We start from the raw sequence: 25,000 nt of genomic DNA on the forward strand, positions 1-25,000 counted from the left end.
GAACAGCCGGCTTTCTGTCCACCATCTTGGAGAAGAGAACTGGGGGACCTCATCATAGTATTCCAGGACTTAAACAGATGCTGCAAAGAGGACAGAGGCGCTCTCTTCACAAGGAAGCACACAGAGAACACAAGGGGCAAAAAGTACAAGTTACACTGGGAAAAGTTTCATCTTAACAGAAAAAAAAAATTTAGTAAGAACAACCATTCACTGGAGCAACCTCCTCAGGGATGTGGCAGAGCTCTCATCACTGGGAATTTTCAATATGTAATTGGACAGAGTGCTAGGTGAACTCCTCTGGGTTCCCCTTCCCAAGAAAGGTTGGAACAGATGATCTTTGGAGTCCCCTTCTAAGCTGGGCCATATGGTCCCATAAGCTGGCTATGATTCCAGCCACCAGAGATCAGTGTAGAGCACACCATGTGGGCCCATTTTGCAGAAGATTGTCTTTACAATACAACAAGACCTCCACATTTCTACTACTTAAGTCTCAGTCAACTTTTTTTTTGAAACATTATAGCACTGTGGAGGTGATTTTAGAATTGTGTTCATGGTACTTTTCAACTCCAGAACATGTTTCTCCAACATCTTCTTTCCATCTTGAGGTGCTGAAACTTAAGTAAACCTGGACAAACAAACATTCATACTTAATGATGATGCAACTGCTTTGGCTGCAGAAAAGTAGATGGCATTATAACTTGATGCAAGAATTATGAAGTGTGTGGCTAAAAAGTAGAAAGTAAGCTTCTACCATCAGTCATAAACAGCATTTGCCACAAAATTTCCGTTTTCACTTCCAAAGTTTACAAAATACTCCTCTTGATTCTCCAGAATGGATGGAAAATATTTCATTGCAGTATGGTCAAGAGATTATGTTTCCATTTTCTTTACAGTGTTCTCAATAAATATTTTGTTGTATTACATAGACTGATCAAAGTTAAAAGTCATTGTACCACCCAAGACATGGAACATTTCACATCCATAAATGTCACAAAGTACAACCCTCAAAGTAGTGTAACACATACTGCATAATTGTCTGGACAGGTCCCTTGCTACCAATCCCACACAAGTAAAAAGGGATCTAGAGATATTGCCATCCTGATCCTTATCCTCTTTGGCCTGCACAGTTGCCTTACACAGTGGAAGCAGCAAGCTGGGACACACAACTGGAACAACTTTCAGCTGTTTACAGCAGAGGAGGGATCAGTTTGCAGCTTACTACCTTTTGGCTGATGGCATGCAACAAGGAACTCTTTGTTTGGAAACAAACCATTGTGAAATAAAGCTGGCACTTTCAGCAACTACCCACACTGTCATCCACAGATTCACAGACAATGCTAGCATACGCTTGCTAATGCAACTAATAACCTATGCTCTAGACAGTACTTGATTGTTTATGAATGTGAGATCATAATTTATATCTTGTTATGATGCTTAAAATTAGCCAAAGGTGCTCACTGTGGGCAGCATGAATCCTTCTATCTTCTATCCATATAGCAGCTAAGCCTCCACAGCAGGAAGACTCTTGCTGACTACAGAAATCTGAAAAACATCTCACATACCTACCAATTAAAATAAACTTACTTCAGATTGCCCTTCCTTCTGAACTAAATTCTAATATTGCCAGGATTTGATAGGAAGAACAAATACTGAGTAGTAATAAAATAACTTCATTCTTTTACTTTTCTTTTTGAAAAGATGCTGAAGTCATCACTTGTCTTTGTGATAGCAGTCTTCAAAACTACAAATGTCTGCCTAGTCTTAATTTCTTTGTAGCAAGGCAAATGTGTATGATACATGTGCAGACAACAAGCCATAAGGAAAACTGTGAATTTTCAGCACATCTTTAACTTCCAGTACCTGAGGAATCACAGATAAACCCAATGGCTTCCTTACGTTCCTTGGTCAGCCACAGACGGAGAAAAGCACTCAGGCAGCAAGTGATTATGGAGCCTGTATCTGTGGAAGCTGTTTCACAGTCTGACACAGTACAGCACCAGACAAGAGCTGAACACCAGAGAAATACTGCTTGCAAAGTTCAGGTAAGACTCCAAAACACTGAAAGCTGAGTATGCATCTTGGGCAAAATTTCAGCTCCCAAACATTGCTAAAATTGAGTCCTTTCCACACACATCCTCTCATCATAAACTTCCAAACAGTAAATATTTCAAGAAAAGCTATTCCTTAGGGGTTTTCCAAAGAATGATTACATAACTCTCAAAGACCCTTTTTAAGCAAAATGCAGGAAATAATTAAGTGAAGGTTTTCATTCCTATCCAGCTAACCTAATAGTGTTAGATTTCAGTCAAAAAGCTCAAACTCACTAGCAAGAAGCAGTAAAAGGTGATAACAAAGCTTGAAGGCAAGACTCAGCACACCACCCCCTGGTATTACAGGCAGCCTCTCGTCCAGTGGATCCATATATACTGCCAGTGCCTCTAACTGGAAACCCTTCTGTGAGACAGCCACATACAGAACTTATTCCTTCAGAAAATGAGCAAGCTTTTACAAAATGATTGCATACTAACCCTTACCCTCTTGGCCTGCATGGTTGACTTATACAGTGGAAACAGAAAGCTGGGACGTACGATTGGAACACCTTACTTTTGTATGGATGTACGGCCCATCACTTTGTGACTTTCGCCACTTGTTTACCCAAAATTTGCTGTAACATCAAACTGGGTCTTTTTACGTTGCAGCTTCAGGGTAGCATAACCCTAAACAGGCATATCAAACAGTTACTATCACAGATTTCTCTACTCCAAAGAAGAAAAATGCTTCAAAAGAACAATTAACAGTTCAATTAAACAAAAGAGGGTTGCACTGATGGACTTGATACACTTCTAGTTTTACATTCAAAATGGAGATATCAGGACACAGCAGTTGATAACAAGAAAGTTTTCTAAATAATATCCACAAAATCAACCCCAAATTCATTTTTCTTGGCTACTTTTCTTTCAGACCTCAACAATCCCTTCCACTGACATACCTACAGCCTTGTATATTTTATGATATTTACATATTGGTAGAATTTAATATTCAAAAATTCAGATGGGCTTATGCAAGCACATTAAACAACTGGCACCTATGAATTTCCTCTTTTTACTTCAAAGCAGTTGTGTAAAAAATACACAAATTTTAGAAGTATGCTATATTCCAACATTATTTGACATAGCATCTCAAATTTATTTAGGTTGCTATTACACAGTAGTAGGTATTTACCTATAGCTCTTGTTTGCAAGATAAAAGCACTGCACACTTTTATCAATCAATCAAGATCATTTGAAAATCACATGATCTTCAAATGAAGTTACTAGCACTGTAACATTGATCCCATTCTTAAAGCACATGAAAAATACCAGGACCTTGCAAAACTGAATATATTTTTAATGACCTTTACAGGAATTGTTTTATAACTTATACTGCAATTCAGTGACTGTTTGTGCTACCAGTAACTTTATATATTTGAATGATTCTACTTGATTCAATGGGATTACTCATGTGCAAAGTTATTTCAGAAGCAACTCATAATTTAAAATTCATAAGGAAGATGAGGTTATTAAACAACTATAAAGGTTTCTCTATGGCCTTTTCTTATGTAAAAAACTTGTTTAAACAGATGTACCAGACAGAACTCTAGTTAAGAAAGTATCATATACTATAGAATGTATATTGTACAGTACTAATGGTGTCTCTAAAAAATCTTTAAAGAATAGTTATATGTATTTTTCATATAGAAAATTTCAAAACCCAGAGTTGTACCTAACAATGAAAGAATTCAATCTCACTGATGAACAATTTAATGAATTTATATTTATTTTCTTGCTCATATTTTTATGTGTGTGTATGCGTGTATCTTAAGAGTGAAAAATCTGTTTGTTCTGTGTTCTGACACAATTTACACCTAAGTAAAGTAACGATGTAACAGAAATTAGAACTTGGCACCATTAACATCACTGATGCATTCACCTTGTCCTCAACCACAGTGTCTCCTAGACACAATAAAGGTGTAGCTAAAGATTTATCCTGCCAATAAGATGTAGTTATAGGTCCCATGAAGATTACTGACACTGAAGTACCAAATATGTACTGGCCTTGGACTTAGCAGATAACATGCCAGTTTTGAGACACATTCAAGTTGACGATAAATCAGTATCACAGTTCCAATAACAGGAAAATATACCTTAGAGGAATTCTTTCTGTTAAAACATTCCACTTTTGAGTTAGCTATTAAATGGTAATGATCATAATGGACTAGGCAGTAGGGGGTTTTGTGTCTGAAATGTGCAGACATTTTACTACAAGTCTATTTTTTTAAAAACTTATGTGATTTTCAACTGCACAGTATTTCCCCCTTAAACCAATTTTGTCTTTAAAAAAAAGAAAATAACCTAAACAAAAGATGTTTTAGTAGCAATCTCATTAGGAATTATAATTGTTTTCTGTATCTGCCCATGCAAACACTTACACAGCCTCCATAACTCCTCCCTTTTGTGCATAAAAAACCCCAATAGTGATAGCTAGAGAGAGCAAGGTGCACAAGTTAAGTACTGCTTACTAAATTGTAAATGTATTTTTTTCTCTCCCTTTCAGAACTATCTCAATGCTTACCACCAGCAATTCCATTCTAAGAAGTTTGTTAAAAGGGCCTCAATTTCTCAGGGTGTATGGGTTATAACTATTTTTTCAAGCACCCTTTTGAACTTCTTTTCAATTTTCTGGTTTTGATGATAGTCATGCTGACAACTTTTTTTGGTCCATCAAATTCTGTAGTACAATTACATGAATTTACTTTTAATAAATTACCATCTTTGCATATATCAGTCAAACCATGAAGACTAAACACTTGCAAATAAAATGCATTATTAATTTAATTGTCACAGCCTATTTAGCTAGCTTCTATTAGTATTTGCCATAATATGCAATGTATCAGAGAGCAGAATCAAATTCAAAACATAAAGAATAAACTGATTATATTGTCCTAGAGAAATTAAAAAATAGCAAGCTTGCAAAATTATACTCAAGGCATTAATGTTTTACATAGGTAAGAAAACTATGTAACTTAATTTATTATATGTTTATGCCCAAAGTGATGGTTTAACATGCTGAAGAAGGATTTCTTTGGTTCCTAAAGCCATTAAAAGGCATTAAACTTTCTCATAACAGGAGAGGAAAGGTGGAAAGGAAAGCAATGGTGGTTTGGTATTTACTGCAGTAGGTCACGTGGCTTAAACATCCCCCATTCCCAGCGAGGGACTGCTACTAGAAATTTATATTGTTGTTGTAGCTCTCCCACTACTGTTTGATGCTGCTCTACATTAAGCTGAAGTGCCACCTAAAAAGGTATTGTGGAAAAGAAATACTCAAAAGATGGATGAAGAAATTGCAAAAGAAGAGGGCATGAAGTCACTCCAATTCCACTTGCCTATGCTGGCCCCGGGGCAAAGCCTCCCCAGCCGTGCCAGCAGATGGGGCAGGGAGGCTGCAGGCTTCAGCAGGGCTCCTCTGCTCCTTGGGCAGCCGAGGCCTGTGAACCTGCCATCCTCCTCCTCCTCCTCCTCCCTCCTCATGCCATGCTGGCCAGCCAGCCAGAAAGCCTTGAAGGCATACGGGAAGAAATGGAGAAAACGGCCACAGCCGGAAGGCTTTCAAAACAAAACACGCAAAGAAAAGCCAGCAACAACTGATTTAGTTTATAGCATCCTGCTTGTTTAGGAATTCATTTCAAGATGATCATCACTAAAAATATGCCTCTCAGGCTAAGATACTATAGTTGGAAATCTATTGTATGTATCCTTTATTATTATTATTCACTAGGGTAATGCAAGTTATCTCTACGTTGTATTTATGATGACTGTACAGTAAGTACCCCCTTGTAAAAGAATATATTGGTATTGAATGTTTCCAGTTATAAAATAAGCCACCAGAGCAAAACACTTTTTGTAACTGTTGTGTTATGACAAGAGATAACCAACATAAACTTAAATATGATATCTACTTTGATGAAACTGTAATTGTTTTTTCAATGCATTGTTCTGTATTTTAGATTAAACAGAATATCTCAAAACTCTTAAATAATCACGTGTTAGGGAAATTTTGGTTAAGCCCTTTGTAGAGGAAACCTCCTTAAAAATAAAAGCACCACCTAAATCACAGCTTAGTCAAACTAAGATGTATATGGGTTGTTAATTTGAAACCCTACTCTTAAGTCCCTCCATGATTTAAGTGTGAAAAACTTGTGAGGAAAGGGTCTAATCGACCACCATTTCCATTGTCTTTACCAAGAAATGAACATGGCCCAGAAAGAGCTTTGCTGTGTTCTCCTACAGCTCCTATCATTTATTCTCCTCTTTTTTCATATCAAAACCAGAAAATAATCTTTATTTATGAAAGCCTAGCCCAGAAGAATGAGTTACAAGGCAGTAACACTAGAAACAGTATCAAGTATCCAGCAAAGAACACCTCCATCTACCTACGCTGAACGAGAATATGTGATCCTTTGGCTATCCAGAACACATCAATTTTCTAGTTGCCCCAAAGATTCAATGAAATAGCAAAAGCTAAGTCACAATGTGCCAAATAAATCTGAAGCAAAATCTGTTTATCTGCAAACACAGTGCCATTGAGTTTGTAAAACACATTTATATTTTAAACCACATAGAAAAAAAACCTGCTTGCAAACAAAGTTGGAGAATAAGTACCTGTGTACAGATTGAAAAATTAAATTCATTCATTTTGAAAATAGTCAAAACGCCAAATCTCCCTTCCCAAGAACACTTGAGGAAATTTTCTTTTTGATTCCCCTGTGGCTTTGACCTCTTAGAAAGTCATTTTATAAACCTATGAGCATCAAGGTCAGGAGGAAAAGAACAAAAAAGGAAAAAAAAAAAAAAACAAACATTTGATTTTGTACTGAGAGTGACATTTACAGCTATGGAAGTTTTGAGAAAATAATACCACCTGTCAAAAAAAGCCCCAAAAGGTGCAAATCCTACACCTTTCACATGGAATTTCTTTCTACAGACATGTCATAAGCACTACGACATCAGAGAACTTAAGCATGTTGGATCTCTCTTGGAGTTGAGGTAAAAATCCAGATGACTTCATTGTGGGTAAGTTAAATAGTTTAGAAGAGGTCTCCACATACAGATTGTATAAGATACAATGAAAAAGAATTTTAAAGTGGTTTACCTTTCTTTGGGTGTGCCAACTCCATGTTTGCCCAGTAAATGAGTATTCAAATGCTTCTTCATCACAAATGCCACCCTGTCAAACAAACAGCAAATGAGAAAGATCATTTTATTAAGCCTTTTCTTTTTTTTAATACAGTATTTTTCTGTTTAGAGCATGCACTTGAACACACTTCATTAAAGGCAGACTTTAAAAAACCCCTCCTCTGCTAGAGTGTGACTTAGATCGGGAGTTCATTCTGTAACAACAGGCTTCCTTCATTTTGCAGTCCCTTGGCTTTTTCTCTCACAAGTCCCAGCCACACATCATTGGTCAAAAACCAGAAAACCTGTTTCTGGTTCCCTTTGCAAATTAGAACATCTCACACATTATACTGATAATATAGTCTGTTGTACCCAAATAACATTGTCTCATGTTATAACCTAATACAGTTTTAGTTACACCTTTGAATTTATTTAAGCCTAATGGGCCCATCCTGCAACCTTTCTTCATACAAGTAGTTCCATTGTTTTTAATGAGAAACATGAAAAACAGCAAGATAAGATGCTTTAATCACTGCTTACGCCTGGTCAAACTTCACTGTATTAATTATTTAAAGAGAAATACATAGAAACAAATTAATAGCCTTAGTTATTTTATAGCCTTGTGAAAAAAAAGGATGAAAAACGTGAAGCACATGTTCATGAATACACTATGAGAAGGAATATTGTTCAAACTGGCAAGACATTTGTCAAAGGTCCAACGGCAGCAACAAAATACATACTACCTGGCATCATGTTTCTACCAAACCAAACACAGATAATTTACTTTAATTTTGGTGACATACATAATGAAACAGATAGAAGCCTACCAAGTACTACTCTTCCACTGATAAGACAATAACATCAATTTAATTATGTCATGTGACTGCTTCAAACAATTTAGATATCAGACTGAAGCTTCAAACTAAAACGGTTCTCTCGATAAGCAAAAATTTTACTGCTGCAACTTTCAGTGTGAAAAGGGCTTGCAAACATTTTTGTTAATTATGTATTACAGCTGTCCTTCATAAAGTTAATTACTAATAGCTGAAAGGCAATAGAGTCTATTTGCATATGTACATGAAAGGCATGACATATGCAAAAATATGATTTTAATTAGCATTCCATGATATGAAGGGCTACAAATCAAACTGGCATGTTATAAGATTTTTAACATTAAACGCTGAATTCGTCTGGACGTGTTTGCAGTAATGGACAATGGAAGGACTGTAAAACACCAGCACTATGGGGTGTAAGAACCACAAAAGCAAAGACACAGTACTTCTCCTTTACAATTATGTTAATGTAGCTTTTCTGTGTCTGATCTTTTTTGGGCACTTGCACATTATTACAGAGAATCTCTCTTGTGCATCCCTTAAGGTCTAAGATTATAATACTGCCTTATTTAAATGATATAAATTTCCCTATTTTTTTTAGACAAATACATTACAAAAGTATCTTAAATACTTTTCCCTACACGACTTATAACTATGGCATCATAACCATTACAACTGTGAATATTATATTACACCATTACCATCATTACTATGCAAGTGTCATCAGAATTACTGTACATAGGGAAAATATTTGTAACAAAATAAAAAAACGTGTTCTAATAAAAGCGTAAGGCATACAAAATGTACTGCCCTCGCTTTTCGACAGAAATAGTATTTCCACGCAGCTGTGAAAGGTACCAAACGTATTTTCATTTAGTAATACCTGCATTTCCTGTTACAAACTTCCATTATCCCCCTTCTCGAAAAGAAAAATAAACTCAATGATATTACTGTTAAAGGGCAATGTGCAATCAGAGTTGTAAAGGGATACTTTGCTATTTACATGGAATATAAAGATTCCAACCAGCTACACAATATTTGCACAGAAGTGCTTTTTGGTTTCTGAGCCCGTTTAGTTGAAGCCTCCAAATGAAGGCTGACCCTTTCATATAGCACACAACTGCAGGGGGTACATATAGACATACCTTCCTGAAAAATCAAAGACAAAGGCCTTGGTAATAACATGAAGCAATTAATCTCACATTCTGCTTCCTCTCTGTTCTATCTACGTTCTAGCAACCATTTTGCCGCTGTTACACAGCACAAATAAAATGAACCCTGATTCAGTCTGCACCTCAGCACCTACTAACATTTTATACTAACATAAGCTTTTAATGTAAGACTTGAAGACTTCAGACTTGAGGAGGGGAGAATACCTCCATGCAAGTCTGGAGCGCTCAGCATAGCTCAGGGGCAGCTTCCCACCTTAGAGAATCAGACCTTAAAAATAAAAGCAGAGTTGCTATTTTCATAAGAAATTGAGAAAGATGAAAAAGAATTATCAACAGAGACAGCCATTATTAAAACAAGGGGCAAAGTCTAAACAACCTTGTTTGGATGCTGAATTTAAGGACCACCCATTAAAACAAACAAACAAACCAACCCACAAAGAGAGACAAGTGGGAACTATTTGGTTTTGTTTACTAAATCCTGCAGGTGATTTTCAGAGTGGTGGTAGCAGTGTTTGCTGGCTTTACAAAACAAATGCAAACATGTTTTCCATACATTCAGTAACTCTAGGTTTCTAAGCAATTACTAGTTTAGTAGTCAAAAAATAATGGGTTTATCTGTGCTATTTACCTCTACTGAGGTAAATCAGTTATTCCCAAGCTACTGCTACGATTGAAGTGATAGACATGACTTAGCCTTGGCCTTTTAAATTAAGCTTAAGAGAAGTTTGATTGGCATCTGTAAGGACTCACTGAGTGAATGCTTTCAAGATACATTGCACTGATACATCTTCAAATCAAAAGAAATCTTTCCATCAGCAATTGCTAAGCACCAATTCAGGCTTCACCAAATTTCTCATTTCTTGTTTTTAATTCTAGTGGAAATATAAACATTCAAATGCTAAATGCTAACTAGTTTCACAAACACATCAAAAGAGAGTAGAAAAAATCTGTAATTGCATTACTCCACTGTTTCAGATACATGCAAACCAGGCCATACTAGAGGCCTGGAACCAGTTTTACAAACTCTTATCTGGACAAATTCATCCTCAACCCACATGCAGACAAGAAGTCACAGCCCAGATGCTCTCCTGCAGGTCAAGTCTCAGGCAGACATGTCTAGCCTATACATCCAAGTCATGGTCACTGGGAGTTCCCTTCATTTGGTAGGAAGACTACTAGAAGCCTCCTCTTAAAGTGGAACAAAGTGAGTAGGCAGGATTTCTTTTGCTGGCAGTAGCATTATGTTGGGTTAACTTTTTTAGTGATTTTCAACTACACCAGTTCCAAACCAGCGATATCCTCGGTCATATGCTCTATGTTCAAACTACAGGATAAATTAAAGATAAGCTGAAAAATTACACAGAACTTTAGAATAGCATCCTCATTCCCTATAGACAACATTTTGCACACAAACTATAAATAAAAATTACTTTAAATCATAAATATATGAGCACCTTTCCCAAAATAAGTTTTCAGAATATTCTGGTTTCAGTTTAGAAGAGTTGTGGCTTTGTAGGAACGTGACCATCCATATTCCATGGCAATCTTCAAACAGTACTTGGACTCTCTCTCAGAACGTCTGTAACTGATTTAGGAGCCTCTACAGACTTGTCTTCAGTTATAAAAGTGCATTTTAAAGTACAAAAGAAACAAAGGGACTTCTAATTCTGGGAATAAAGAAACATATTGGACAATCTTTACTTCCACTTTTTATTTTAGTGTAATACAAATTCTTCAGCATGTACAATGTTTATCATCACAGTACCCAAGGAATATGAATAATCTGTCATGTATTGTCTGTTCTCTATTTTCTCTGTGGGGAGAGAACTGTTCTCTGTGAAGTATCTTGCTTTGAGAGGGCAAAAGATTCTAAGTTTTATTATGTTTTGAATCCATAATAGCTCTTTCCTTTTTAATAAGTACATCACTGGGTTAGTGAAAAGCCTAAAAAAAAAAAAAAACCCCAAAACCAACAAACAACACACACACACACCCCCCCCAAAACAAGCATTCTGCGCCATAAAGTCACGAAACCTCTTATTTCCTGTGTGTTTACCAAGTGCTCAGCCGTGGCCTAGTTCCAAGGAAGGCACTACATCTTACCTCTACCAGAAAGTCACTTGAAGCCATGGTGACAAACCAGTCATCTTCTAACAACACTAATTGTTGAGGAGGACCAGCATGGGAATTTGTTTCTGTGGGACTCTACAAACAAGGTATCCAGCAGCTGAAGAGCAATTTTAAATCACTTCTCAGTGGATACATTGCTGTCTGCAACTGCTCTTGAAGAATTTATCTTACAGACAACAATGTTCAATGACAGCAGAAAAGTCCAGGAGAATAACAATGAATATCTAGCCTTTATTCATATTCTCAATATATTTTACATCTCCTTTAAAATGTCCAAAACCTCTTTATACACAAATTTAACTCTGATAATACAGGCAAGCTACTGCATGACCCAAGTACATAGGATGTTTCAAAAAGCTGCTTGAGAGGCTCAAAAAAAAAAAAAAAATCAAACCCATAAAGAAATCTAAGAGAAGCAGAAAAGAATGCTATTATTTTAAAAATATTTGTATTTAGTGCTTTGTATTAGCATAGGTTTCAGGCACAGAGAAAGGACAGAACATTTTACCATTTTGGATGAATCAGCTGGGAGATCTGACAGCATCAAGGAATAATAAGAAAAAGGATCTCAAACTTTTATATACCATCACAGAATACAATGAAATAATACATTATCCTGTTCACATCGGGTTTTGTTTTCTGCGATCTGTACTTGAATTTCTGTCCTTGTATCTTCACCCAAGGCAAGAAACCAGAAAATCAAGGCAAGCTTCACAGATCATGCCAAGATGGGGGACTGGCATGTTCAGGAAAGTAAATAACAATGTGAAATCTATGGTTCTTACTACCTTAATGAAGCATTCTTGTTCTTACTGTGTCTTTAAAAGCACTGGAAACCCTAAACATTTGTGATGAACATGTGGTTCACATGGAGCCATGTCAATAGGGATAGCAACCAGTAGGAGAGAGAAATAGTTCATTTTCTCAAAAATTACCAGGACCCGCATGTATTTCAGAGGGTTCAATAAAGCTTGTATATGTAATTACAGATTTTTGCATGCACTTGAGTTGTGCATGTTCTACCCATAAAGTAAAACTTCACATATTCAAATCAGCACTCAGTAAGATAGTATTTAAACAGTCTACATGAACTAAAAAACTTCAAGTTTTTAAATTCCCCAAATTATATCAAAAGTTGCTACCCAAATCTCATGTCTCCATCAGGATTTTGTATTCATCAGGTTAACTTCAGGAACAGGAGCACAGAGGAAAACGCAGAACTGCCCAGAAAGCAGTGGCTTTCTATGAACAAGTAAGCTTTCCTTTTCATGCATCAAAAGTCCAAATTCCTCAGAATTTCTTCAAGTCCATCATTTGTGGATGTTTGCCGATTCTGAAGGGTCCAGACTGGGGCTCTGATAACTCTCTTGCATGACTGCGCGCAAGGGACTCAATTTAAAAGAAAGTATCTGGCAGGGCAGAGTCTGGTGTGGAAGATATCCAGTAGTGTGAAAGACTTCATGCCCTTTGTGACAAGATGTCAGGTTCAAGTAAATATCTGGCAGGGCGAAGTCTAATGTGGAAAACATCCAAATATCTGAAAAACTTCATGTCCTCTGTGACAGGACGTCAAGTCCTAGAACTCTTCATAGGAAAGATGGGGTTTTCTCCAGACTCATCTACTAGCCAAATGAAGCAGGTCTTATTACTTCTAAATAACAGCAATGGTTATTCTTCATAAGTTAAAAAAAAAAAACAATAACATTTCGAAAGGTTACCAAGTCATGCATGATCACGCTGTCTGCGATGCTGAGAGCACTGTGACACGCTGCCTTCTACTCCCTGCTGACCCCATGTGTCAAAGAAGGATATGGCTGCTTTATGCTCCACCCTCACCAACACTGGCAATTAAACCTGGAAACAAAACACATCCATCCATCCACACCTCCAAGTGTGAGTAACTTGGCAGACTGGAAGATTCAAACCTTTCCTCTTGAAAAGAGAAACCAAAAGAGGTAAATGAAGACAACTTTGCCATCACTAACAAGACAAGAACCCAGGTTACCATGGGGAAGATATGGTAATTCATGGAACCTAAACATCAAAATAACTTTTGAATTTCTGAGAACTATCAGCTTTTCTGCTTCAAGTTTGCGTGGTTTTTAGGGTGTTGTTTGGTTTTGGGGGGTTTTTTTTACAATTTTCCATGCAACAATCAGGTATGTCTCTTAATTGATTATTAGCTTCTTTTCCATGGAGAAGTTTTGCTACTGAAGTTTAAAACCCAACATTTTCAAGTGCTTTTTATGTTACTATGAAATCATCAGTGCAATGACTACAACCTCTCCTAAAAATACCTCATCCCTCTTTTACTGTTACTTGTAACAAGCCAGCAATGACGCCAAGCTACCCAATGGAAAAAAAATAGAGAGAAGGCAACAACTTGTGTTATTGGAACACCTGTGCACAGCTTGTACCCAAGGTAGACTTGAGTATCACAGCAGCTACTGTTCTGCCTTGCTTTGAACAAGATGACAGACAACAGGATTGTCAATGTGCTGTTCAATGACCTGCATCAATCTCAAGAATAATTTACTGCTATATCAGACAGATCATTATGGATGAGCTGCGCGCTATCAATCAATCAATCGACTGTGTTGTTCCTGCATATTCCTGCATCTATCAACCAGAAGAGAGAGACATCCCTCAACATATTCTTGTTGCTCTCTGCCACCAATCTACAACGCTCAAGATAGGAAAAAATTATTAGCCCCATGGCCAAAAAGTAGTAGCAATAGACTCAATTATCTCCCCTTACATACTCTGGCAGAAGAGACTTGGGTACAAAGAAAGAGCAAACTAAATAAAACAGAAAACATCCTCTACTGTTCCACTTAAGCGTATCTTACCATCCAAAGTTGTTGAGTCTTCTCACCATCCCACTTTTAAGCTATAGACAGATAGATAGATAGATAGATAGATAGATATAGATATGTATTTATAATATAAACCATCCAGGACAGAAATTCTGTCTGTTATTGCAAGGACTATGGCAAAAAAAAAAAAAAATAATTCACTGGCATTATTTATATTATTTCCTCCCCCATGAGGGAACTCATTTACCTGTGTGCCTCACCTGAAGTTACTTATTTTGTAACTGAAATCAAAAAGGTTTCCTGTAAGTTAGCTAAAGGTCCATTCTATACTTTTTTATTTTGAAGGTATTGTGTAGTGGCGTTTTATTTTAAATACAAAAAGTACCCTTCAATAGCAGCTGCAGGAATAAGCCACATCCAGCCAGTGATAATTGTTATTAACACAAAAATGAGCAGAAACTTAAAAGTGGAACTGGGAACTTTTATATTTGGAGACACAATAACAAGTGATAACTGTAAGTTAACAAATGGCACTCTTTGTTTGCTTAAAGAGAAAACTTAAAATAGCTAAACAGTGGCAAAAACTTTAAAGTCAGGTGTTCCCTCTGTCAGAAAATCACCTTACAAATATATGAGAAAATTAGTACCACTACAAGAAATGTTTGTTTTAATATTCAGAGAAGTTAATGAATGTTAAGTGATAATGGTAGACAGCAGTAGTATGTAATTAGATTTCTAAACACATCTTACCAAATCACTCCTAAGCTAAAAGAATCACATGTTCTATTAATTTTCATTGGTTATTGAGCATCTGTAACTGTCACCTCTAACAGGTGTTTGGTAATCTAACAGCTGCACAAAGTACTAAAAAAAAAAAAGAAAAAGAAAAAGACAGAATCACTATGTGCTTTCTCTAGCGCTGCTATCAACCTCTCAAGTCAACCACAATGCAGAACCTCTTTTCCTAAAGTCTGAAATGCAACCCTAGACTTGGTGTTGGGAGTACCTTGCATTTAAGAGAGGTTACCACTAACATCCAAAACCAGGACATCATCAGAAAGCACACTTGCCACGCTAAATGAGGCTGCAGAAATGCTTTATACATAAATGAATGTTTACAGTTGTAAGCACTGTGATCCAGAATAGTGCTTTACCAACCTTGCCACCAAGACATGGCTTATGTCTTTTCTTTTTTCATGATCTCTATATCCAACAGTCTCTCTGGTCCCTCCCTTTTCCATTCCTTCCACTTTCTTCAGACACTGGGTTGTCCTCCTATTTGTGATCCAGTCCATTTCCTAGCATGCTCAGGACTCCAGATAGAGAATTTGATGCAGTAGGCATCAGTTGCACATACCATCATCTAGCATCTGGAAAGCAACGGCAAGATAAACAGGCTAATATTTGAAAGGAGAAATTCTTCAAAGTAGATTAAATCTTTTGGGTGAGTCAGGTGAACTACATCTCCAGGTGCCTTGAGAGGAGTTTTGAAATACTGGACTTTCTGCAGGCAGTTTGTAAAGAGCTTCCTACTGATCCCAAGGAGCAAAGTCTGTGCCTTTTGAAAGTGCAAGAAACAGACTGTAAGACTACCTCAAAATAAGGATGTTCCAATGACTTTCTACTTAAAATGACTTCTTTCCAATGACTTCTACTTAAAAGAAGAATTGATAGAGCCAAACAAATATATTTAATACTTTGCTATTCCTGAAGGAAAAGTCACTTTTCAAGTAGCTTCTTCCTGACGGCTCAGAAATCGCACTGCAGACTGAATTACCAGCTTTATACAGAACTTCTACAGGAAGAGCTATCTTGAGAATGAAATTCTCCTCATCAAAAGAATCTACTGTTGCCTGTCTTTAAAGGAAATCAAAACAAATCTAAAGATAGTTGATCTGTGGACTAGAAAACACATAGGGCCTGCAGTAGCAGTGCCACATACATAGCTCAGTCAATTCTGCAGCTACAGTGCCTGTGGTCTTTTGCAAAGTTGAGAGATACCAAGAAAGGAATGAGTTGAATAAATTGGTCACTTTCTGATGACTGAACTGCTCAGAAGTCATATACAATCAGAAGACATACACAATTTTTATTGACAATTTCCCCACAATTTGAAATGCTGCTGGTGATAGATGGTGGCTGGAGAGAAGACTCTGCAGTCTGCTTGATCTGTGAGAGTAGTGAGAATGTTGCCCTAGGTCTTTTCTTGACATAGAAAAGCAAGTGCTGGTTGATTTGTTTATTCCTGAGACTTAAACTCAGCTGTAAAACACATCCTTTTTGCCTTACATCCAGGCATTCCACAAGACTGTTTGACTTCAGGTAGAAAGCAAAATACTTCGGAATATCTTTTTGCCAAAGTAGCTGCATAAAAATAGTAAATCTATGACAGCAAGACCTAATCTGTAACCATCAGTAGTACCATCCACATGCATAAACCTTCAACAACAGGCTGGTCAAATCAGAACTGACTGGTTCCAGCCAAAGAAATAAAAAGGCTATTGTTTGGGTCAGATGGGTTTCAGTCCACAGAAAATGCATCTGATACTTGTATCCCCATAAACACATTTCAAGTACAAGGATGGTTCTGGCTTTCTGTGTCCAAGGGCTCTTGGTCCTGGCCGTTGCTGCCTCAGGGACTAAGAACCACCTAATACTGTGTCATCAGACCAACCAAACACTTGACAAGCATGTCTGATTAATGTTTGAGTTTTCTTTGTTAGAAGACATCTTTATTAGTAGTTGAGCATAAGTAAAAGCTCAGAGCTTTCATTTTCAACTGGCATCTCAGGCTCTCCATATATTCCCGTCACAGCCATGCCCAACTCTTCCCAAAAGTGGAGTGTTGCAACTTCCTTCTACCACAGAAGAAGGAGGCTCGCTGAAGAAAGTATTACTTTTTCTTCTTTTACTTTTTCATCTCAGAGCAAGTCATGATATGCAGACCAAACAGACTGTTATGCCTTATCGAACTATTACAGATCTACAAAACTCTCTCAAATTATGGCACTGAACATAGAGTATGCAGATGATATTAAGAGCAGCACAGAAGTCTATCCAAATAAGAATTCCAGGTGTAACAGTGGTGTTACTCCACCTATCCCATAAGCAGATGCTAACACCTCTCATCACTTCAGCCACATACTTAGCAGGGGAATCATTAACGCTGCCAAGCACAGTCTGGTGTTTCTCAGGTTTACCTCTGATGTCCAGCAGGAGTCACTTCAGAAGCCCAAAGCCCAGGACCAAAGGGATTAAGAGTACTCACCCGAGATATAACTGTTATTGAAGCAATAAAGGCAATAGAAAAGATCCCACTGAATTTAGATGGATGTTTTACACACACACACACACACACACACACACACACACACACACACACCATCAGGCCACATTCTTGCATTCCAGTGTGGATGTTGCATGCACTTGGCATGAAGACTGTCATCAGTCTGGAAAAACCACAGGAATATAGATCAGACAAATCAGTACAGTCATAAAGATGGTATCTGTGACACAGCAGAAGATGTTCTCTGGCAAAGATTACTCCAATTCCAGCCAGCATCTGAGATTAACTCTGACCATTTCTGGCCACAAATCAAACATGAGAGATATAGGAACTACATAGGTGCCCAATGGAATTGAGAAAAAAAACATCTTTGATCTCAAAGGCCTGGATAAACCTACATGCACATGCTGGGTGTACCTATGAACAAAGAAGTAAAGGAGAAATCAGTGTAGTTTCAAACAAAAGCTTATGGCACGCCATCTAAAAAAGAAAGATGAAGTGACAAAATACCCAAACAGATGCAAGAAAAGGAATGTATATTGCTAACAGGAAAAATTACAGAACTTCAGTTTTTTTATACAAAGTGACAGCCTTGTCCTATAAAGAGACATAAACCACATCTAAAAAAAATATTATTTTTTCAGTATCTTCCTGAAATGAAGCTAAAGGGGTTTTCCTTCCAAATCCATGCTGTTATTGCAACCACAGCCCCATATAGCCTCATCTCAAGTGCCAGCATGAAACGATGGGATTCTACAGGTCCACTTTCAGTAGGAGGGGAAGCTGACAGCACAGGTGACACAGGTGCCAACACACACTGTGCTACTCCATTTTATTCAGTATTGCATCACATTTTGATTTTCATGAATGGGTTCCTATCAGAGCACTAGAATTTAACATGCTCACAACTGACACATGTCCAAATGCCCACCTGAATTCTCCATATTTCCGGAAGGTCACTTAGAGCTGTGGAACAGAGCATGTAACCACTGACATGCAATTCTCTGCTTAGCTTTGTAACAGGATACAAGTAAAATGGCTCTCACACTGGATCCAGCACACCTCCCCACTCTTGTCCCTCTCACACCCACAGGGCTTGCTGAAGGGATGAGCTGCACCAGGACAGTTTGCAGTTGAGAAAGGCCTCAAATTTTAAATAGTTTAAAAACATTCTGCAAAGATTAAATATATACAAAATGCTTTAGCATTTTGTATTAAAGGAAATAAGCAAACAAAAAAACTCAGCAAATCAAAGGGCTGTTGTGTTTCTTCACCATTTCTCAGATTAGCAGAACTCCTCTCAAAAAACCATTATTTATTACATGAAATGTCTGTACCTGGACAGACATAGAGACAGAAAGAGTCTGATCAGTGTGCAACTTTTATAATACTGAATAGTAGACAATGTTATGTGCAACACATAGCTGAATGGATGGATGGAATTGATTTTATAAAGGCGTAACAAACAAAATAGTCCAAAATATTCACTGATAAACACATGCTGGGGTGGAAACAACCTATTACAAAATTACTGTAAAGATCCTCAAACTGTTCAAGGGAGAAAAAAGTCCAATTTTCCACATAACCTGAGAGCACAGAGTTTTCTGATTATAAGATCCAAGGAACCTGTAAACCCAAGGCTCTAATTTTCTTATGGCGACTGCGTAATATTTTGCAAAGTAAAATTGACTGAGATGGAAGCTATTTTGCATGGTACAGTGGCGATGGCTAACAAATGAGAGTTTTGTGAGCTGAATGTTAGTCCCCTGCCTCATCTGCCACCCCTAATGACAGCAGCCACCTGCTGTTTTATTGTCACAGCTGGAGCCGGTTCACACTCCTTGGTGCTGAGCTCTGCCCATGAGCGCCAAGCTCTCGCCTCGCCTCATTACTTTGATGAACTTTTTATGGTCAGCACCCATGAAGACCTCATCTAGGACTATACAACCTAGATCGGCTTCAGGGAGTGCTTCCAGCTAGCATGAGGTGATAATACACAGTGACACCACGGCTGCTACTGCCTGTCACTTAGGCAAGTCACTATACTTCTGGCTCTACAGGGCCCTCAACAGGTAAAATGCCATGAAATTCTCCTTTACAAGAAAGTTCACTCTCTTTCTTTTCACATTTCAATACAGAGAGATCATATCCTGCTACCAACATTTAGCTTTTCAAAGATAGATATTACAATAAAAAAATGTGTCATGCTGTTTACTGCACATAACCACAGACAAGAAATCTCTACATTCCTTGAACATAACCCTGTTGCCCTCCTAAAAAAAGAAAGCAAGCATGAAAACCATATTAAGGCTTGATTAACACCTATAAAAAAGTAATTACATGTATATTGCAAGAGAAGAACCATTTTAACTTAAAAGACCAAAAAGCACAGAAACAAAAGTCAAGCCAGTCAAATCAAATTATTACGCAAAAGAATTCACAGTGGAGAATGATACATGTTACTTCCCTCTCACCTAAAAACCACCACACACTTAAACATCCATTAGATATGATACTTCCTGAAATCAAGGTAACAAAAAAGCAAAGCCTTTTACATCTTTTTTTCTTAATCAGAACAGGCTGTTATTACTTTCTGCTAGTTTAAAAGCAAATAGAACCATCCTCTCCTTTTCAATTTTTTTTTTGTATTAACAAATACTCCAAATCTCCTGAGCCTGTATACAGTTTTAAACTTCATCAGAAATTCTTTTATTGACGCATTTAGAGCAAACTGTTTTATGCTTGATCACTGAAATTTAACCCCGGGTTTACTTTCAGCAGTAGAATAATTATTTTGGTGTCAACAGAGCTTTACATTTGCCCATATTTACATATATCATTAAGATTAATATATGTGCTATTAATAATAATTTCATTAACATTCTGAAATCATCAAATAACATTTTGACTTTTGAATGGCTGTAGGCTATTATAAGCCTAAAAACCAGAACATTTTCAGTATTCATTGTGTAGCAATCCAGCTGATCAGTTTTGACAAATTCATGCAATGTTATAAGCCATTAAACTTCATTTAGTTTCACTTAAAAATTCCACCTAAAAATAAAAAGCAACTGTCTTTTTTGTACAGACAGTACGATTTCCAGCAGTTAACAGCTCCCAGGATCCTCCAAAAAGAAACTGCTGGAGTTTTGTTTCTTTAATTGAAATGTTTCAAAATTTATCGAGGAGTTTCTGAAATAATATTTTTGAAACCACTGACCTAGCAAGAGTTGAAAATCTCTATCATGTTACAATGCAATTTAGCTCCTCTTGGCAAGGGACAGTGCTGCAGAGACACTGTGCTTCACATAAGACCCCTGCAACAGATGGAAACTTAAAAATGTGTTGCTGAGCAGGGGTTATGTCTGCTGCATTTCTGAGAATTTACTTATGCACTCACTTCTCTATTAGTGCTTTTTAAGTTCGACCTAAACTGCAGCTGAAGAGACAGAAGAAAATAATGATGCAACAAAGGTTTCTGTTCTGCTAAAAGCTGAGCACCACCCAGACAGTTGTGAAGGTATTCGAGAGACCTCAAGAACACACAGAACCTTGCATAATGAGGACCTAAAATGTATGAACAATCCCAAATATAACCAATGCAAATTTCTCTACCACTACAATTTCCAAAAGCGCTTGTCTTCCGCACAAGTTCAAGAGAACTTCCTGTGAAGCACAGTGACAGATAGATCACATCCTTTGGAGAATCTAACAACATAAGAGAAAATTGTTTTTAGATGAAAAAGAAATTCTTTTCTTTTGACTAGATCATGTATTTGTCAAGTGCATAATTTGTAGGACTCATTTCATACCCTTAAAAATAAAACATCAAAAATGCGGCTTGACCAGTGCAGGGTAAGACATTATGAAATGGACAAACTGCCTCAGTGGAACAATTAATGGTTTCAACAGAACAATCTCATAAATGGTGCCAGTAATTAAATAACAATAGCTAAGAGACTTATTCCTTTTTGTTTTTTTAAGCAGAAGTGTGTCAGCAGTGGTATGCCTATTGCATGCTTTGTGATATGGCACACTTAAATAATTTTAAAAGTTTCAAGCTTTTTTTTTTTATCAAACTTGAATTCACAAAGAACTCTTATCTCGGTATTTATTGTCCTGTTATAAAGGAATTTGTTAAAGGATGCATAGCTATCCATACTAGCTGTATTTGCTCACCGTCTTACAAGAAAGTAGCCTGCATACACATATGAATATATGGAAATACGTTTCCTTTGTAACATTGGTTTGCCTTGGCATTATGACTGTGTTGTAGACTTGTATTCTAAAATATAACTTCAATTTACCCAGCACTTACAGTTCACTGGTCTGTAATTCTTAATATCCCTCTATTTTCCACCAATTTTAATTTTAGTTGCTGTTATTTAAAGTTCATTTTCCATGCCCTTTCAATTGTGACTTTTTTCCAATGTGACAACGAACCTAAGTGTCATTTCTGATGGTGACTTTCACTGGAATACAAAGGAGCCAAACTTTTTAAAAGAGAAGTTACATAAAAATCATCAGACAGTAACAAGTTGTGGTCAGTATGAAGATGAGCTGCATGTGAACAGACAGTCTGGAGGTGATGGGATTTGTATCCAATTACTAATCCCCTGAGCTATTCAGCCCTCTGAGCAATAAATTTCTATAAGCTGATCCCTTAACCCATCACCAGCTGGTCATGCTACTGCATTCCAACATTAATGACAAAAAGGGAAACACCTTGCACTTTCTATTTAAATCTCCACAATACAGGATATTCAGGTTGGAAAGACCCCAGACTTCTTTTCTCATCTAATGCATCCTATAAAAACAGGAATAGACATATAAAATCGTTTGGCTTAATGTTAATATTCTGTCTTCTCTACTTATTCCAAGCAAACAAAGAAGCTTTCAATGTACACATTTTTCCTAGCACTGAATAGAAATAAACATCCATCCTAAAATATGGCTAAACTTCTATGCCTGCTGTTAAAGAACAAGATATCTGTCTGAAGGATCTCAGATACTGTTGAGGAACTGTTCACCCTTTAAAAAAAATATTACCTCTGTAATGCTGCCAGTGCCAGTGTCAGGCTGGGCAATTAGCCAATTAAGTGTGAATAAGAACTGCCAAGAAACTATTTTATTTTAGCCTCAGAATATTTGTGAATCTGCGAGCTGGTGTGTTTGTGTTCATGCATCAGTGGAATCTGGTTGTTCATGCCAGGTTTTCTTATCGCACTTTTCTGCCTCTTTGAACCTGCACATTCCTGCAATACAAAATGGACATCTGTCTGCTGATAATGTCAACATACTTAGGTTCACAAGCAGAGATTTTGTATAACTAGATCTAAAGTAGTCTTTGTGTTCATTACCTGACCCTGTCTGCTTACACGAGGCTGGAGGAGTGGGAGAATCCAATACTGCAAGCACCTCTAGCAGACTTTAAAGACAACAGATGTGGAAGAAATCAGCATCGATTACAATATCCCTGGCCAAACACTCTCCTAGAAATCCCATTTTTACATGTCATCTGAAGGTAATTCTCACTTCTCAAAGCAGACTGGAGTCAATGGGGTGCTGAGAGTATCCTGTTATCTCCGTAATTTATATCTCATTATGTTTTAGACTCCTGTACATCCATCTAGGAAATTCCACTTGGAAATATGAGGACAAAACACATCTCAAGCAGTCTGACCAGGGCTACAGCATAGAAAGCCTGAAGACATCATCAGACTTCTATTTTTTTCTATTTTTCTGCATTTTTTCTTTTTTTAAATTTTTTTCAGGATGGGAAGTGGGAAAGATGGTGTGCAGAGCCATCCACTGCAAGCCTTTATCTTAATTCAGTCATAAAAATACAATCATTTCAAATATGGATCCTTCAACAGTTGTGTTACCATCATTCAAATTTAAAACCAATGCAAAAAACGATATACACAATTTACAAATCAAAACTGAACAGTGCCAAGTACAAATGGAAGTATGAAAAACCCTTTCATAACATTTCAGAACACAGGTATTACCTAGAATTGAAGTTACCTTCTTGAATACCTATTAGAGAATTTCACAAATCTTAACAGTACTGACAACTCGTTCAGAATTTACCATCACTTACACTAAAAACACATTCTACTTTTCAAGACATGTTTAAACAGCCTTGATGAAAATTAGTATATGTTGTAGAATTGTGAGTACGTTTACTTACTTATTTTAAGGCCAGTCAAAGTAATTACCCAATATTGCTGCCTCTAATCAGGGATTACAGAGTAAGGTTGGGTACCAGTTACTAAAAATGTCACTGATCACAGAATATGCCGAGTTGGAAAGGATCCTAAAAGCCTTCAAACTCACAGTCTCTTTGATCACAGCATGACATAAATGAAGTTGTGTGAGTGACAACCATCCCTTACACAAGAATTCACAGCCAAGCCTACTATTTTCTAATAAACCCCACCCGTCTGGAAAACAGGAACACCATGCTAGCTACAGCACAAGTTACCCCCTGGATTGGTCAAAACATGCAACAATTGCTGTGCCTAAGGGTGAAGCTGGTACAGCAGTACACCATGACACACTGAAGATTCAGCTAAGAGGATTTTCCATGTACCCAGTAGCTGTGCTGTGGAGAAACCTGCCTGCAGGAGGGCCAAGCTTACTGCTCCAGAACTCCACCAGAGAAGAACTGGTTTTTCCTACATATTATCAACTTTTCCACGGATCCCCTCAGCTGGAGATGTTTAGAAATGGGACACATCGCCACCTCACTCTTCCCTCTTCTAGGACATAACTATGAGCAGAGGGGGACCAACATAACCTACAACATAACCTACACATCTTTGCCCTTGCTTTTCATACACTCCATGACAAAGGGAAAGTAGGGCTAGCAGGCAGTCATTGACAGAAGTGAACAAGCAAATTCTTTTGAATATTTTTCAGGTTAAAATGGAATTCCATTTTTCACTATTCTTCTTATGTTTTGCCTTGTATATCTGCAGCTCTTGCAGTTGCCAAAGATTCTGCTTTTTCTTGTTACTTTGGTAAGCACAAACATAACCTTTCTTCTTACCTTTTTGTAGATGCATCACTAAAAAATTGTATCATAAAGCATTTAGAAATTATGTTTTTCATTCCAGCAACAAGACAAACCGAAAATTCTAAAATGTATCTCTAAATTAATGCAAGCCTACTTCCTCTCAAGAAGAGAGCAAACAAGTGTAGGTTTCACTACAGTATATATGATCTAGATAACAAGGTCTAATCATAACATATTTATCACCATCTAGCATTTGGCTTGTATATGATGTCCACAGGCACTTGTAGTGATAGCTGTCAAACTGCATTCTTTTTCTGGCATAAAAGAGCATAACAACAAGGACAAGCAATGGAATGCAGTACAGAGTAACAACACAGCCTGGAATTTAGCCCATAGTAAAGAAACAGTCAAATTCATTATCAACCTCAATGATGGAGGTTCATGCGTACAGTGGCAGAATGTTTCAGAAGTCACTAAGCTTGTTTCTGCTAAAAATGCTAAAAAATGTTTCAGTAAAATGGTACCGTT

General features: G+C 37.2%; 1 protein-coding gene across 1 annotated transcript in view; it reads right to left on the reverse strand.

Annotated features, from left to right (window-relative positions):
• Positions 1 to 25,000, reverse strand: part of ZNF407 (zinc finger protein 407) — a 336,645-nt gene that overhangs the window by 195,678 nt on the left and 115,967 nt on the right. The window contains exon 4 of the mRNA XM_082282493.1: positions 7,192 to 7,266. Coding sequence (XP_082138619.1) covers positions 7,192 to 7,266 — 75 coding nt within the window. The remainder of the gene's footprint in view (positions 1 to 7,191; positions 7,267 to 25,000) is intronic.

The sequence above is a fragment of the Coloeus monedula genome (assembly GCF_965178545.1).
Source record: "Coloeus monedula genome assembly, chromosome: 1".
Classification (NCBI taxonomy): domain Eukaryota; kingdom Metazoa; phylum Chordata; class Aves; order Passeriformes; family Corvidae; genus Coloeus; species Coloeus monedula.